Source organism: Entelurus aequoreus, linkage group LG18, assembly GCF_033978785.1.
Source record: "Entelurus aequoreus isolate RoL-2023_Sb linkage group LG18, RoL_Eaeq_v1.1, whole genome shotgun sequence".
Lineage (NCBI taxonomy): Eukaryota > Metazoa > Chordata > Actinopteri > Syngnathiformes > Syngnathidae > Entelurus > Entelurus aequoreus.
The window spans coordinates 34,530,652-34,544,548 of record NC_084748.1 but is presented as its reverse complement, the minus strand read 5'-3'; the positions used below and the strand labels follow the sequence as shown (position 1 = coordinate 34,544,548).

General features: G+C 36.6%; 2 protein-coding genes across 4 annotated transcripts in view; one reads left to right on the top strand and one right to left on the bottom strand.

Annotated features, from left to right (window-relative positions):
• LOC133634061 (lysozyme g-like) overlaps positions 1-13,838 on the top strand; it is a 16,808-nt gene extending 2,970 nt beyond the window's left edge. The window contains exons 1-6 of one of the 3 annotated variants that reach the window (XM_062027027.1): positions 5,589-5,754; positions 9,156-9,215; positions 9,310-9,387; positions 9,485-9,681; positions 13,427-13,565; positions 13,638-13,838. In XM_062027027.1, the coding sequence (XP_061883011.1) occupies positions 9,212-9,215; positions 9,310-9,387; positions 9,485-9,681; positions 13,427-13,565; positions 13,638-13,774 (555 nt within the window). In that variant the 5' untranslated portion in view covers positions 5,589-5,754; positions 9,156-9,211 and the 3' untranslated portion in view covers positions 13,775-13,838. Of the gene's footprint in view, positions 1-55; positions 253-791; positions 931-1,002; positions 1,525-5,588; positions 5,755-9,155; positions 9,216-9,309; positions 9,388-9,484; positions 9,682-13,426; positions 13,566-13,637 lie in introns of those variants that run through there. The other 2 variants (XM_062027026.1, XM_062027025.1) reach the window with 2 other exon arrangements.
• Positions 3,060-13,897, bottom strand: part of LOC133634062 (zinc finger protein Gfi-1b-like) — a 35,747-nt gene continuing 24,909 nt past the window's right edge. Inside the window, exon 5 of the mRNA XM_062027028.1 lies at positions 3,060-4,462. The gene's annotated coding sequence lies outside the window, so the exon portion shown is untranslated. The remainder of the gene's footprint in view (positions 4,463-13,897) is intronic.

Below are 13,897 nucleotides of genomic sequence, written 5' to 3'. Positions count from 1 at the left end.
GCACCTGTGTGCTATCACTGCCATCCACATGCTTCTGTGTTGTGTCTCTTTAAAGGTGTGGCGGCGTCTCACGCCATGGCACACACAGATCTGTCCAGTATGAACCAGTACAAGTCCATCATTACCCAAGTGGGAAATGAAAAGGGAATTGCTCCTGCTCTCATTGCTGGCATCATCTCCAGAGAATCCAGGGCTGGGAACGCACTGAACAATGGCTGGGGTGACCATGGCAATGCCTGGGGTCTCATGCAGGTTGGTATAAATATATTGTACTTGATAGAATGAGGTAGTGGTGTGGATCAATGTGTAAGGACTTGGGGATTAAAAACATTCCATTAACCGCAGCTCCTCACTGCTGGCAGCACTCATGCAGCCTCAGACCATGATGCTACAACCATGTTTGACTGTAATCACTAGGGCTAGTTTCAACTAAAGATTTACATAGTCGAATCTCATTGCTTGGATTTTGCCCATCATCGACAATCAGTCGAATCTATGGCGTTGTTTTTTTTTAAAGGACAAAATAAACAGATGGTGTAGTAGTGTATATTGACTGGTCACTAGGGGTCAGTAATGTCAAACGGATATGCTCCGGCACATATAAGTGAATATTTCTAAGTCAATCAAAGGTACTTGTCAAACAGTTACGTTAAATCAGTGATTCTCAATTATTTTCTGTAACACCTACCCCCCATGCCCTACAGGACGAAGAAAATGTTCCGCGCCCCATCGCCCATTGTAATAAGTACGTCTCTGCATAAAATTGGATCCTTAATAATTAATCTTCCTAGGTTGATAAGCGGTATCACACACCTCAAGGTGGATGGAACAGTAAGGAACATCTGTCTCAGGGCACAGATATCTTGATTGGATTTATATTAGCAATCAGAAGCAAGTTTCCTAACTGGACCGCAGAGCAGCAACTCAAAGGTTTGTTCGTCAACTTGCAGTACCAACATCAACAAAGCAGCTTTTTCCTTATCCATATTCAACCCCTCGCAGGTGGGATAGCCGCCTACAACTTCGGGGTCAAAAATGTGCAAACTTTGGATGGAATGGATATTGGCACCACTGGTAACGACTATTCCAGTGACGTTGTTGCCAGATCTCAGTGGTACAAAACAGACGGAGGCTTTTAGGGGTGAAAACAATGCAATGAAGAAAGCGCTCGTCAACACGCAATAAAAATGATGCAAAATATAACCAGCTCTGCTCTGTGTACTGTACATGCCTGCTCCTCACAGACACACTTAATCCAACTTAAGTGTCCTGGTTGATGTTAAAGATAAATATACTGTACATATATCGTATTTTACGGAATATAAGACGCCCTTAAAATTATATAATTTTCTCAGAAATCAACCTTGCGCCTTACAACCTAATGTACATAATATTTCTGGTTGTGCTTATTTTATTTTGTACATGGTGTAATGAAAAATGTGACCAATAGATGGCAGTCACACATAGTACGTATGGGCAGCAGGTTGATGCCTATTCAATAAATGACACTATCAAAACCCATAAGCACAGTACTGAACATTTGGTTAAAAAAACAAAAAACAGAAACAAATGTGAGAGTGAAGCTGCAAAATGTATGTACAATAGGACGAGATTTGAATATTAATTACTTTTTAGCTGTGGTAAAAGCGTATTTATAAGTTATTAAACGATCACTCCATGCTTGATGGAAAAACCCCATTTGCGTTCCAGCTTTACCATACCATACCATACCAACTTGATTTATAAAGCCCTTTAAGAACAACCACAGTTGAAAAACAAAGGGCTGTACACCACAAAGAAATAAAGGCAAAGGACAGACTAAAAAATAAAATTTAAAACAGAAGTAAAATACACATTAAAAAAGCAAATAAAAAATTACCCTAAGAACAATTTTGTTAGATAAAAAGCAGTTAAAAGTTAAAAACAGTTAAAAAAGTTAAAAACAGTTTAAAGTCTCATGCTGGGTTAAAAGCCAGTGAATAAAAATGGGTTTTAAGAAGAGTCTTAAAAATAGCCAAAGAAGAGGCCTGTCTCACATGGAGTGGAAGATTATTCCAGAGTTTGGGGCCCGCAACAGAGAAGGCTCTGTCCCCCCTGAGCTTACGCTTGGATTTGGGTACCCCCAAGATCAGCTGATCAGCTGACCTGAGGGACCGGGTGGGGGCATAGAGGTGGAGCAGCTCAGAGAGGTAAGGTGTGGCAAGACCATGTAAGGATTTAAAAACAAGTAAGATAATTTTAAAATGGACTCTAAAAGACACGGGCAGCCAGCTTTCTACAAAATAGTTTCAGAGCTCTGGTTTCTTCTGTGAACCAGAGGGTACGCCTTTTAGGGGCCTTTTTTTTAGTTTTTGAGGTTATCGATAGAGCCCACATAACTTGGAAATGGTGCCAATACCGAGGGTAGTAGGCCGGCAAGAGTCGTAGTTGTGGCAGCATTAATGTGGCGGATGCTAAGGCATTGGTTGTTAGTAGTTTGTTGACGATGAGTAAGAACTTCAAATTTTATAAGATAGTAATCGGACATTACTTTATAGAGTACGGGAGTGCCATAACTTTGGAGGTGGTAACACCCTGGACAACGACTAGATCTATTGTTGCGATGCGTGGGCTCATTTATTATTTGTGTAAGACCACAGCTATCAGTTATAGTCTGGAGTGCCACGCACGGAGGGTCTGACCTCACCGGATATTCATATAGATATTAAAATCCCCACTATAATAATATTATCTGCGTGCGTCACTAGATCAGCAACAAACTCTGAAAATTCACTGATAAAGACCAAATAGGGTCCATATAACAAAGTAAAAAGAAATAATTAAACTGCTTAAACCTAAATCTTTAATTTAAAACACAATTATGATCAAATTAAAGCCAAGCAAATCAAATGAAAAGTTTTCAACATGAAGAATGTCCTTTTACAACTTTATTTCGACACATCTCTCAATAATTATCTTATTCTCCGGACTATAGAGCGCACCGGTATATTAGCCACACCCACAAAATTTTAGGGAAAAGTTATTTTTCCAAAATTAGCCGCACCGGACTATAAGGCACAGTTTTTATACATGGTGAAATAAGTTATTTACATAGAAATATTCTGTAAATGTTTATTTACATTTCTAAACAATCTCTGTAACACGGCAGTAAAACGGTTGATCAAACAAAACAGAAGTCATCGTCATGGACCCACTAGCTGCAGAAGCTAGCTCTCCAATTAGCTCAAGACGGTGACGTTTTGATGAATTTACTGAAAATTTGTGAAACTAATACAATCAATAAAGGATGCCATTGTAAGGTAATAATTCTAACAAAGAAACTCGTAAACGTGTTGTCATATTAGCTAATGCTAACAACGCTAGCTTTATTACATTGCAATAGCACGTGTATGCATGAAAACACTCCTACAGACATCACACATGGGACGGTTTAGTAAATATGAAGTTTTAGTCACCTGCAGTGAGCAAACTCGTCCAAAAGGTGGTGCCATAGCACAAACAGTAAAACACAGTGTCCTTGCATTTCCTTTTTTTTATTTTTTACTTTTTTAATACGGCTATCAGCAAAAAAAAAATCCATACATTAGCTGCACAGTCTTGTAAGTCGCAGGGTTCAAAGTGTAGGAAAAAAATAAAGGCTTATAGTCTGTAATTTATCAAAGAGAATTGCCTTATGAAAAGAAGAAAAGAAAAAACATAAGGCTTTGTTGAAAAATATCAAGACGTTATTTATTGTTGTGTGTATTATAAAATATAATAATACTTTAACCTTGTACGCCTTGCCTAGATTCACATCTTCCTTAGACTGAATCATAAACCGAAATGTGTGAATAAAATATATATTTGTGTTTGTTAGGCAGCAGGCGACTTCCCGGTGTATGGAGGATGACTAACAGACTGGGTGTGCTAAAACGATTATGAAGGGTGGGAAAATTTGTGACTTTTGCAAAGGTTTCAAAGTAGGGCTGTTCTAATCTGGGATTTTATGTTGCCAATTCAGATACCAATCACCTATGGGTGAGATCGACCGATACCAAAGGTTCTGCGTTTGTGATTTGCATAAAAAAGGTATTAATCAGCAAAGGCAATCACAAACATTTTCGAGAATATCATCTGATACAGATCTGTGGCCATTTGATCGGCACATCCCTAATTCAAAGTGCTACCAAATGATTGATTTCTGCTACCGCAACCCTTTTTGGCAGCTTTCTGGTTGCTATACTGTATGTTCAAAGTCGAGCAAATAGTCCACTATTTGTCTGAAAGGGAGCTATATAGTCCGCTACTGTATGTCTCTGAACAAGGTGCCCACCTGCATGTGTTAGGGGTGGAAACACTGGTGCTACCATAAGTCCAATTGGTCCTGGAAGCTGTAGAGGCAGCGAAGGCACTGGTGCGGCTGTGGGTGATGAGGTTGGAGTTCTGGCTTTCCCGCATATGTGACACAGGTGGGGCTTCTCGCCTGGCACACAAACACAACACGAAGGACGTGAGGACACAAGAATGACAAAAATCCAAGCAGATGAATATGGATTATTGTCATGGTAATCATAGATGATATTAATAACTAAAATAACTAGAATATGCAATTTCGGGAAACATTGCGTGGGAATTCTGTCATGTCCGAGTCAAACTGAAACGCTAACTTCTGCAAAATTAGCTAAAGAAAAGTTAGCATGCAATTTTTTTAACTGCAACGTTATCTAATCATGCAACAAAATATTGTATTATCATACAATCCGAAATGTTTTTCTTGGAATAAAAATACTTAAATATCTGCCTGACTTATGATGACTTATCCGTCAAATTGTACTGTAAAAATACATTTTACCGTAAATGATTTTAGGGTCAAATTCTGGCAACTTAGCTGCCACTTTTTCACCGTAAAAACAACGTTGGTACATTTTTTCCATTTACAGTAATAGACTATAAAAACGGCATATGTGGTAAAAAAAAACTAGCGCCCATTTGCATGAATTTTATCGTACTGTTTCAGTCGTACTGTTTTTCCATTCCATTTACAGTAACATGCTGGAAAAAAAATCACCGCAAATTTTATGGTAAAATTCTAAACAGTAAAACCTCAAGATTGTTTTTGAACAGCGTCTGTAAAAAACATGTAATCAAATGCTAGGGCAATCATGAGGTAAATCCTTATACATGTATATATTATTCATAGTTACAAGCGGCCCTCAATGATAACGAGTTTGACACGCCAGATTTAGGAGGTTTATCTAGACATGTTGGGAGATATAGGATCCCATCTTCAAAATGTCATTTAGTAAATCAGTTTTAAAAAGCTGGTTTCAACCACATCCGGGCAATAATTAGTGTTGTAGTGCATGTAAATATATGGGTGTGTGAGTATGGGGCGGTGAAGTTGGGTTTAGGGTGGGGCCCTATAGGAGTCTTGTGTATGGGGGCCAGAATTTGGTTCTACGCTCTTCATCCCAGGTGGTGACGTACACTAGTACACCTTGGTCTGAAAAACATCCAACTGTGGTTTTTCCAAATTGATGTGTCTCAGCCTTATGCACTATTTGTAATTAGAGCAGAGCAAAAAGAAAAGTAAAAGTAAGATTGCTAGGGAGTGTAGGATAAATGAAAGCGCTGGGAAAACCCCTTGATGAACTGGATGGACAGGCAGAGAAGAAGGAAAACAATATAAAAGCAGAAGGGGAGCTGCTGGAACACTGCAGAAGGCTGACTGGCTGGAAGACACACTGAACACCAACAAGACACCATCAAACACAGGTGAGTGGATGGGAAAGCATCTTTACCTACTTTATCTGTTCACTCATATCTACAATAATTCCTCTCAGTGTAGAATGCCATCCATGGTTGCCATTTATTAGGATATTATTTATTATTATTATTGTCTATTGTGAGCAAACTGTGGTGCTGAATTTCCCCCAGGGATCAATAAAGTACTTTCTATTCTTCTATTCTATTCTATGAAAGGATAGACTTGATTCATCCCACAATGGGGAAATTTGTTGTTTGCGGCGCAGATTTCACATACAGCAACAAAAGTAAAGAGTAATAAAAAATAATACATAATAACACCACTCTGCACTTATACACATATTCAGTTTAGTTTATTATTTCTTCGTTCAGTGGTCCACACAATTCCACACTAAACGATTCATATACATCAGGGGTCACCAACGCGGTGCCCGCGGGCACCAGGTCGCCCGTAAGGACCAGATGAGTCGCCCGCGGGCCTGTTCTGTTTTTTTTTTAAATTAAATCTACATCGAAAAAACACAAGATACACTTTCAATCAGTGCATCAACCCAAACAATCTCCCCCATGCACACTCATCCACACCCACTCACACAAAAGGGGTTATTTCTTTCTGCTACCAATATTCTGGTTCCCACAACATAGACAACACATCTGCAAGGGACACAGTCCCTGAAGCACACATGATTGTATAGGCTGCTGGTCCACTAAAATTTTCATTAATTACTATTTTTTATGTAATTATTTTTATATTGTTTTACTTTCTTTTTTATCCAAGAAAATGTTTTTTATTTATTTATCTTATTTTATTTTATTTTTTTAAAAAAGGGCCTTATCTTCAACAGACCAGGTTGTCAATGAAATTAGATTTGTTTAAAGGGTTTTTAAAACCAGGCCCAGTCCAGATAATGTCCAAGTCGGACTCAGCAACACACACCTTCATTCATGTACACAGAAAAAAATTAGGGAACACAACAGATTGCATATAATTTATAAACAAAATTACATTTTTAAAATAAGCATTTATGTACAGTCCAGATTATGTCCAGGTCACTCAAATTAGGGAGCACAACAACAGATATCATATAATCTATAAACATAATTATACTTTCAAAATAAGCCTTTGAGGACTTCTCATCTTTTTTTTTAATGTTTTTTGGCATCATTATCGTTTTCAACCATGTAACATTCTAAAGTTAGAAAATACTGAATAAATGTTTTAAAGAGAGTAATACTAAGTGAATATCTGTTTTTGGCCTTAAAAATAAACATTTTACTGAGTACTATAATTAAATTGACTAAATCATGATTGTCAATGAACTCTCCTAAAATAACAGAAACCACATTAAGCTTCATAAACAAACCAATCCTTAAACACATTTTTTCAACTTCCACCCAAAACAAAGACACAATATGACAATACCAAAACAAATGCAGGGTGGATTCAGGCTCCTGACAACAAAATCGGCAATCATCTGACTCTGTCATATTCCATAATTTTAACATTTTCCCTGTGGGTAAGAAGTTATAAATAATTTTAATTTGAAAATAACGATTTTGCACATCGATAGTAGTTTTATAGATTAGTTTGAATATGGCATCCCATGGCAACGGGCAGTCAAAAAAGTCCTCCCATTTTCCATATGTGTTGTATGGGGCAGCCTTCAAAGATTTCTTTATTAAATAAAAATTATATATTTTTCTATTTATTTTAGTTCCTTTTTGCCAACTACAATTTCTTATTCGAGGTTTACAAACTAATAATTTAGTAGTTCCATAATTAATTATTTGTTTCCATCTTTTCCCAATTACTCCAGTTAGTTGATAAAATGAAAAGCTTGAGCAAGCATCACCATACATAGTTCTAAATTCATCATACTTCATAATTTTACCATTCTCATTGATAATATCATTGACAAAAATGATTCCTCTTTCAAACATATTTTTCCAAAAGAAAGGCTTTCCATCTATTACAATATTAGAGTTCATCCATATTATCTGCTGCAAAATATCGTCTCTTGTCCAAAAGATTAAGAAGGTTCCGCAAACAATGAGGAAAAATCTTATCTTTGTGAATCAGCCTTTTCTGACATAAACTTCATCAAGAACAAACACAGAACACGCCTCACTGATGCACATCTGCAAGACTCACTCAGAGTTGCAGTGTCAAGTTACACACCAGAGTACAACACACTAGTTAACAGCATGCAATGCCAGGCTTCCCACTAACTGACAAAGAAACAGATAACAGATTTGGTGTCCAGTTCAAAGTGTGACATGATTTAAAAATTTGAGAGTTTACTTTTGTATTTTACATGAGTTATTATTTGTACAAACATGGTGCAAAGTAATTCATGATTTGTTACAGAATGTTAGTGGCTAGCTAGTTAAAATGGGATATTGTGATTTCACAAGACTGTCTTAGAAGTGATCATTTGAAAATGTTCAATTTGAAAAATGTGCACTTAGAGAAAATATAAAAATAAAGTGTTGCATATTGATATTGAACTGTTTCTATATATATTTATTGTGAGAAATCATTAAGATGATCAGTGTTTCCACAAAGATAAATATCATTAATTATTAATAATAACAGAGTTAAAGGTAAATTGAGTAAATTGGCTATTTCTGGCAATTTATTTAAGTGTGTATCAAACTGGTAGCCCTTCGCATTAATCAGTACCCAAGAAGTAGCTCTTGGTTTCAAAAAGGTTGGTGACCCCTGATATAAATGAACAAATGATAAAACAACAACATTCTCTTAACACCCATATTGCACACCGAGCCAAAGTTTTGTACACCAAAAAAAAAAAAAAGATCACAAGAAGTACATAAGTGTGTTGTAAATTATTATTACAATTATATATGTATTTTATTTTTTATTTCTTAATTAATTTTTTTAACTAAAATTATTATTATTATTGGTTTATTTAAATGGTATTGTATTGTTTATTTGTTGACATTTAATCAATCAAAGTTTACTTATATAGCCCTTAATCACAAATGTCTCAAAGGGCTGCACAAGCCACAACAACGATTTAAACATATTAGGCTTGGACTAATATATTTACTGTACAGTGCTAATATATTATTGAGAGGTGCTTATTTATTTAGCGTTGTTTTTATTAAAAATGATAAATAGAACACCTCTTATAGACATTTCAATAACATTTTACACATATGTACATGCATTTAACCATTACTACTGTTTCATCTAATATATTGAAATAGGACAAATATTTATTTTAGCCTAATGCTAACGGGTAAGGTAACTATTTGGGGGTAAATAAAAATGTTGCCAGTCTTTCTCCTGTTTAACTGATATGCAAATGTAATCATTATATTGACTTTTCATGGATTTCTTCTATTTAAAACTTGTTTTCATGACTGTTTTAAACTCTACAAACCAGACCCGGTTGTTTCCTGCTAAAGGTGGACAGAGTCTCGTACAAGAATACAAAGGACAATGTGTAAGAGCTGCTTTTTTAACGGTGAAGGATGCATCCATTTTAGTGACAAATAGTCTAATGAAGGCATTTGATTGTTTTTTTTATGTTTTTTTAGCTTACGGGGACATCATGAGAGCTGCCACAACTGGTGCGGGACCATCAACATCTGGACAAGACAAATTGAGTGTCACAGGTAATTAACAATAACATCCACTTGCTACCTGTGGACTGTGAATGCACCTGTGTGCTATCACTGCCACCCACATGCTTCTGTGTTGTGTCTCTTTAAGGTGTGGCGGCGTCTCACACCATGGCACAAACAGATCTGTCCAGAATGAACCAGTACAAGTCCATCATTATCGAAGTGGGAAATGAAAAGGGAATTGCTCCTGCTCTCATTGCTGGCATCATCTCCAGAGAATCCAGGGCTGGGAATACACTGAACAATGGCTGGGGAGACAAAAACAACGGCTGGGGCCTCATGCAGGTTGGTATGAATATATTGTTTTTGATAGAATGAGCTAGTGGTGTGGCTCAATATGTAAGGACTTGGGGATTAAAAACCTTTTAAGAACCGCAGCCTCAGACCATGATGCTACAACCATGTTTGACTGTAATCACTGGGCTGGTTTTAATGAAAGATTTTCATAGTCAAATCTGATTCCTTAGATTTTTCCCATTGTCGACGATCAGAAAAAACTATGGCGTTTAAAAAAAAAGAAAAAGAAAAAAGAAACAGGTCGGGATATGCAGTAGTGTATACTAACTGGTCACTAGAGGTCAGTCACGTCACATGGACGTGCTCCAGCTTTTACTGTATGTGAGTATTTCCAAGTTAATCAAAGGTACTTGTAAAATAAATACAGTCTTACATTAAAGTAAATAAAACAAAGATCAAATGTGTGACGTTTTCCGCTTGAGAAAAAGGTCCAAACCAGTTGGTGAGGTCCTCGACTCTGGCGCAGCACCCAGAGGACATCAAACTTGACTGAACTGTAATGTGCCGACGAGCCTTAAGCACATCCCTTTGTAAAAAAAACTCCTCCCAACACTATTAGTAAATAAATTATTGTGTGCAGACAAATATATTTGACATAAGAAATGTGGGAGGCCAAAACACGCCGAATGATTTTAGAGATGTGACATCACACCAGGAAGCAGCACCCGCTCTGAGAAAGGCTAAACCAACAGCCTAAACTAAAATGTATCTGTTACTCTCTGATAACAATTTTTCCTACACGCAATAATATTTTACTAATATTTCATCAATCAATCAATCAATGATTGATTGACTAAAATTTAAAGTAAACATGATGACGAACGCAATCAATTCATCCTTCCAACACACCTGCTGTATGCGGAGGCCTCTTCAAGTATAAACTTGCTTTCTTCCCAATATCAGACGATTCGACTCTGAATCCTCCCAATCAGCCCTTGTAATCACAACACAATTGGTACTCACTTGTGTCACCAGCTACTTAGGGTGCATTCGCTAGGAGTGCTGGGAAAAAAATCGATAAACAATCTTATTAATTATCAAATCTCTGAAAAAAATTAAAGAGATGGTTTGACAAAAACAGACTATCCTTAAACCTCAGTAAAACTAAAATAATGCTATTTGGTAACAGTAGAAAAAAAAATACAAACAGACGGAATAGACATTGAAAGCATAAATGAAATCTAATTTGTAGGTATAATGATTGATGATCAAATGAACTGGAAATGTCTTAAAAAAAATGCAACATAAAGTGTCAAAAATTACATCTATTATGATTAAAGCAAAATTCTGTGCTGCTCGATATCTGAGTTCTTGTGCAGAAATATGGGGAAATAACTACAAAAGTACGCTTCAGGCATGAACCGTGTTACAAAAAAGATCAGTTAGAATAATACATAATGTTGGATATAGAAAACACTCAAACCCTTTCATTAGATCGAAATTATTGAAATTCAACGATGTAGTGAATTTGCAAACAGCTAAAATTATGAACAAAGCAAACTATAACCTGTTACCAAAAAATGTACAACAATTTTTTTCTCAACAAAAGAAGAAATATAACCTTAGAGAAAAATGTAATTTAAAACATTTGTATGCACGTACAACACTTACAACCTTTAGTGTATCAGTATGTGGAATTAAATTATGGAATGGATTAATTAAAGAAATCAAACAATGTACTAATATGATCCAATTTAAGAGACTATTCAAACTCAAACTGTTATAAATTACAAAGATGAAGAAACATGATAAACATTTTGAACTTACTGCTAATCTTATTTATCTCACCATATGAAATACAACCTACTTTACTAACTATTGTTTATTTATTTATTTATTTTCTAATATAATATTTAGTATATTGTGAACCAATTGAGAACAGGAAGTGAACAAAATTGTTAGCAATTGCTATGTAATGGAAAAAGGGTAGGATTAAATAAACTCTGCTTCTTACTACTCCTTTTCGACCTTGTTGAAAAGAGAAACTGGAAATTGTGATGTATCATGTTGTAATTATATGCATGTTCGAAATAAACTCAAACCATAATCTGACTCGATTCAAAATATCCATGCACTGATTTTCAAGGAGTCGTTTTTTAGGCCATTTCTACACACATACGCCAGCGGCCAAGAGGAGCTTTTGTGACCTGTTTTAAAGGGTTTTATAATCATTTATATACCAAATAATGTACTGCGACACTGAATTGAGAATTGGTTCTGAATGAATGGCCTGCCCAAGAACCGGAATTTATGTTTTGCCTTGTTTGCGTGTCCTATACTCTACTATATTATTGAACTTGCAGTGTCGACAACGCTGTGGATACTTCCTGAATGCTTTAAACCACACATTGCTTGTCTATTGCTTTCTTTGGACTCATATTGAGCTTAAGACGAGATAAATGTTGTAAAAAAAACCCACACAAAATAGCACAGTAGCAAACAACAGCAAAGTGCTCTGCTGACTGAATGAGCACAGGAGATCGATCCATACTTGCCAACCTTGAGACCTCCGAATTCGGAAGATTGGGGGGGTGGGGGGTGGGCGGGGTTAAGGGGTAGGAGTATATTTATAGCAAGAATTCACTGAAATTAAAGTATTTCTTATATATATATATATATATATATATATATATATATATATATATATATATATATATATATATATATATATATATATATATATATATATATATATATATATATATATGTAGTACAGTAAACAGTAATGAAAACACAGTTGTTCTACTAACTGTACTGTACTTGCTGCTTACTTTAAAAAAAAAGAACACTTACCTTTCACTATTTGAGTAGCTTTTGTTCTGCCATTTGAGTACTGGCGAGCGATCTCTGAATCCGTGTCAGTGTATTGTAATAATCCCAGGAATGTAGGCTCATACGACTTCTTTGTTTGTCTTGTCTTTATTGCACAAGATGTAATTCAACCACACAACAGCTCCAATGTGTCTATCCCTTTTCCCGGCAAAACTTGAACACCCACTTCCTATTAACAACGTCACTTCCCTATCTCTCCCGAAAGTCCCGCCCCCCAGCCAAAGTCATTGGCTAAAACCCCGTAGCCAGCCGCTACAGTATTAACGTGCCGGCTGGAATAAACACACGCTGAGAAATAGCTCCGTGCCTGCCTACTTTATGGGTTATAGATAAACCTATGGATAACGGAGACATATAAAATAGTCTCCTTTTCAGGTGAGAGACGACGCTAAAGGCAGTGCCTTTATGGCACGCCCCCAATATTGTTGTCCGGCTGGAAATCGGGAGATTTTCGGGAGAAAGATTGTCCCGGGAGATTTTTGGGAGAGGCACTGAATTTCGGGAGTCTCCCGGAAAATTCGGGAGGGTTGGCAAGTATGGATCGATCAGCCCGCCCACAATGGATGTGTAGCTGCGCATACAATGCGTGGATGAAACGTTCGTATACTGAGACAAGGTTTGTACAGTAAAGCACATTTTTATTTGGCCTGTGGTCCGTAAATTGAAAGTTCCTTACAACAGCAAGTTTGTAAATTGAGGTTTCACTGTATAACACAGTATTACCAATTCTCTGTCAACCAATCAATGAACAGAACATGACTCCATCAAACGCCTGATACCGTCTGCATTTGAATAAATAAACAGCAACCAAAAACGGACAAAGAAATTAGCTCATTGGTCAGAATTTATTTAGAATTAGTAAGGTGTTGGTCTTTTTCTCATGACTTTCTAACCTTCCTAGGTTGATAGGGGGTCTCACATACCTCAAGGTGAATGGAACAGTAAGGAACATCTGTGTCAGGGCACAGATATCTTGATTGATTTTATAAAAGCAATCAGAAGGAAGTTTCCTGACTGGACTGCAGAGCAGCAACTCAAAGGTTTGTTCGTCAAATTGCAGTACCAACATCAACAACGCAACTTTTACCTCATCCGTATTTAACCCCTCGCAGGTGGGATAGCCGCCTACAACTTCGGGGCCAAAAATGTGCAAACTTTGGCTGGAATGGATCTTGGCACTCTTGGTGACGACTATTCCAGTGATGTTGTTGCCAGATCTCAGTGGTACAAAACCAATGGATGCTTTTAGGGGTGAAAACAATGCAATGAAGAAAGCCCTCGTCAACACTCAATAAACACGATGCAAAATAAAACCAGCACTGTGTACTGTACATGCCTGCTCCTCACATACAATACATACATACATACATAC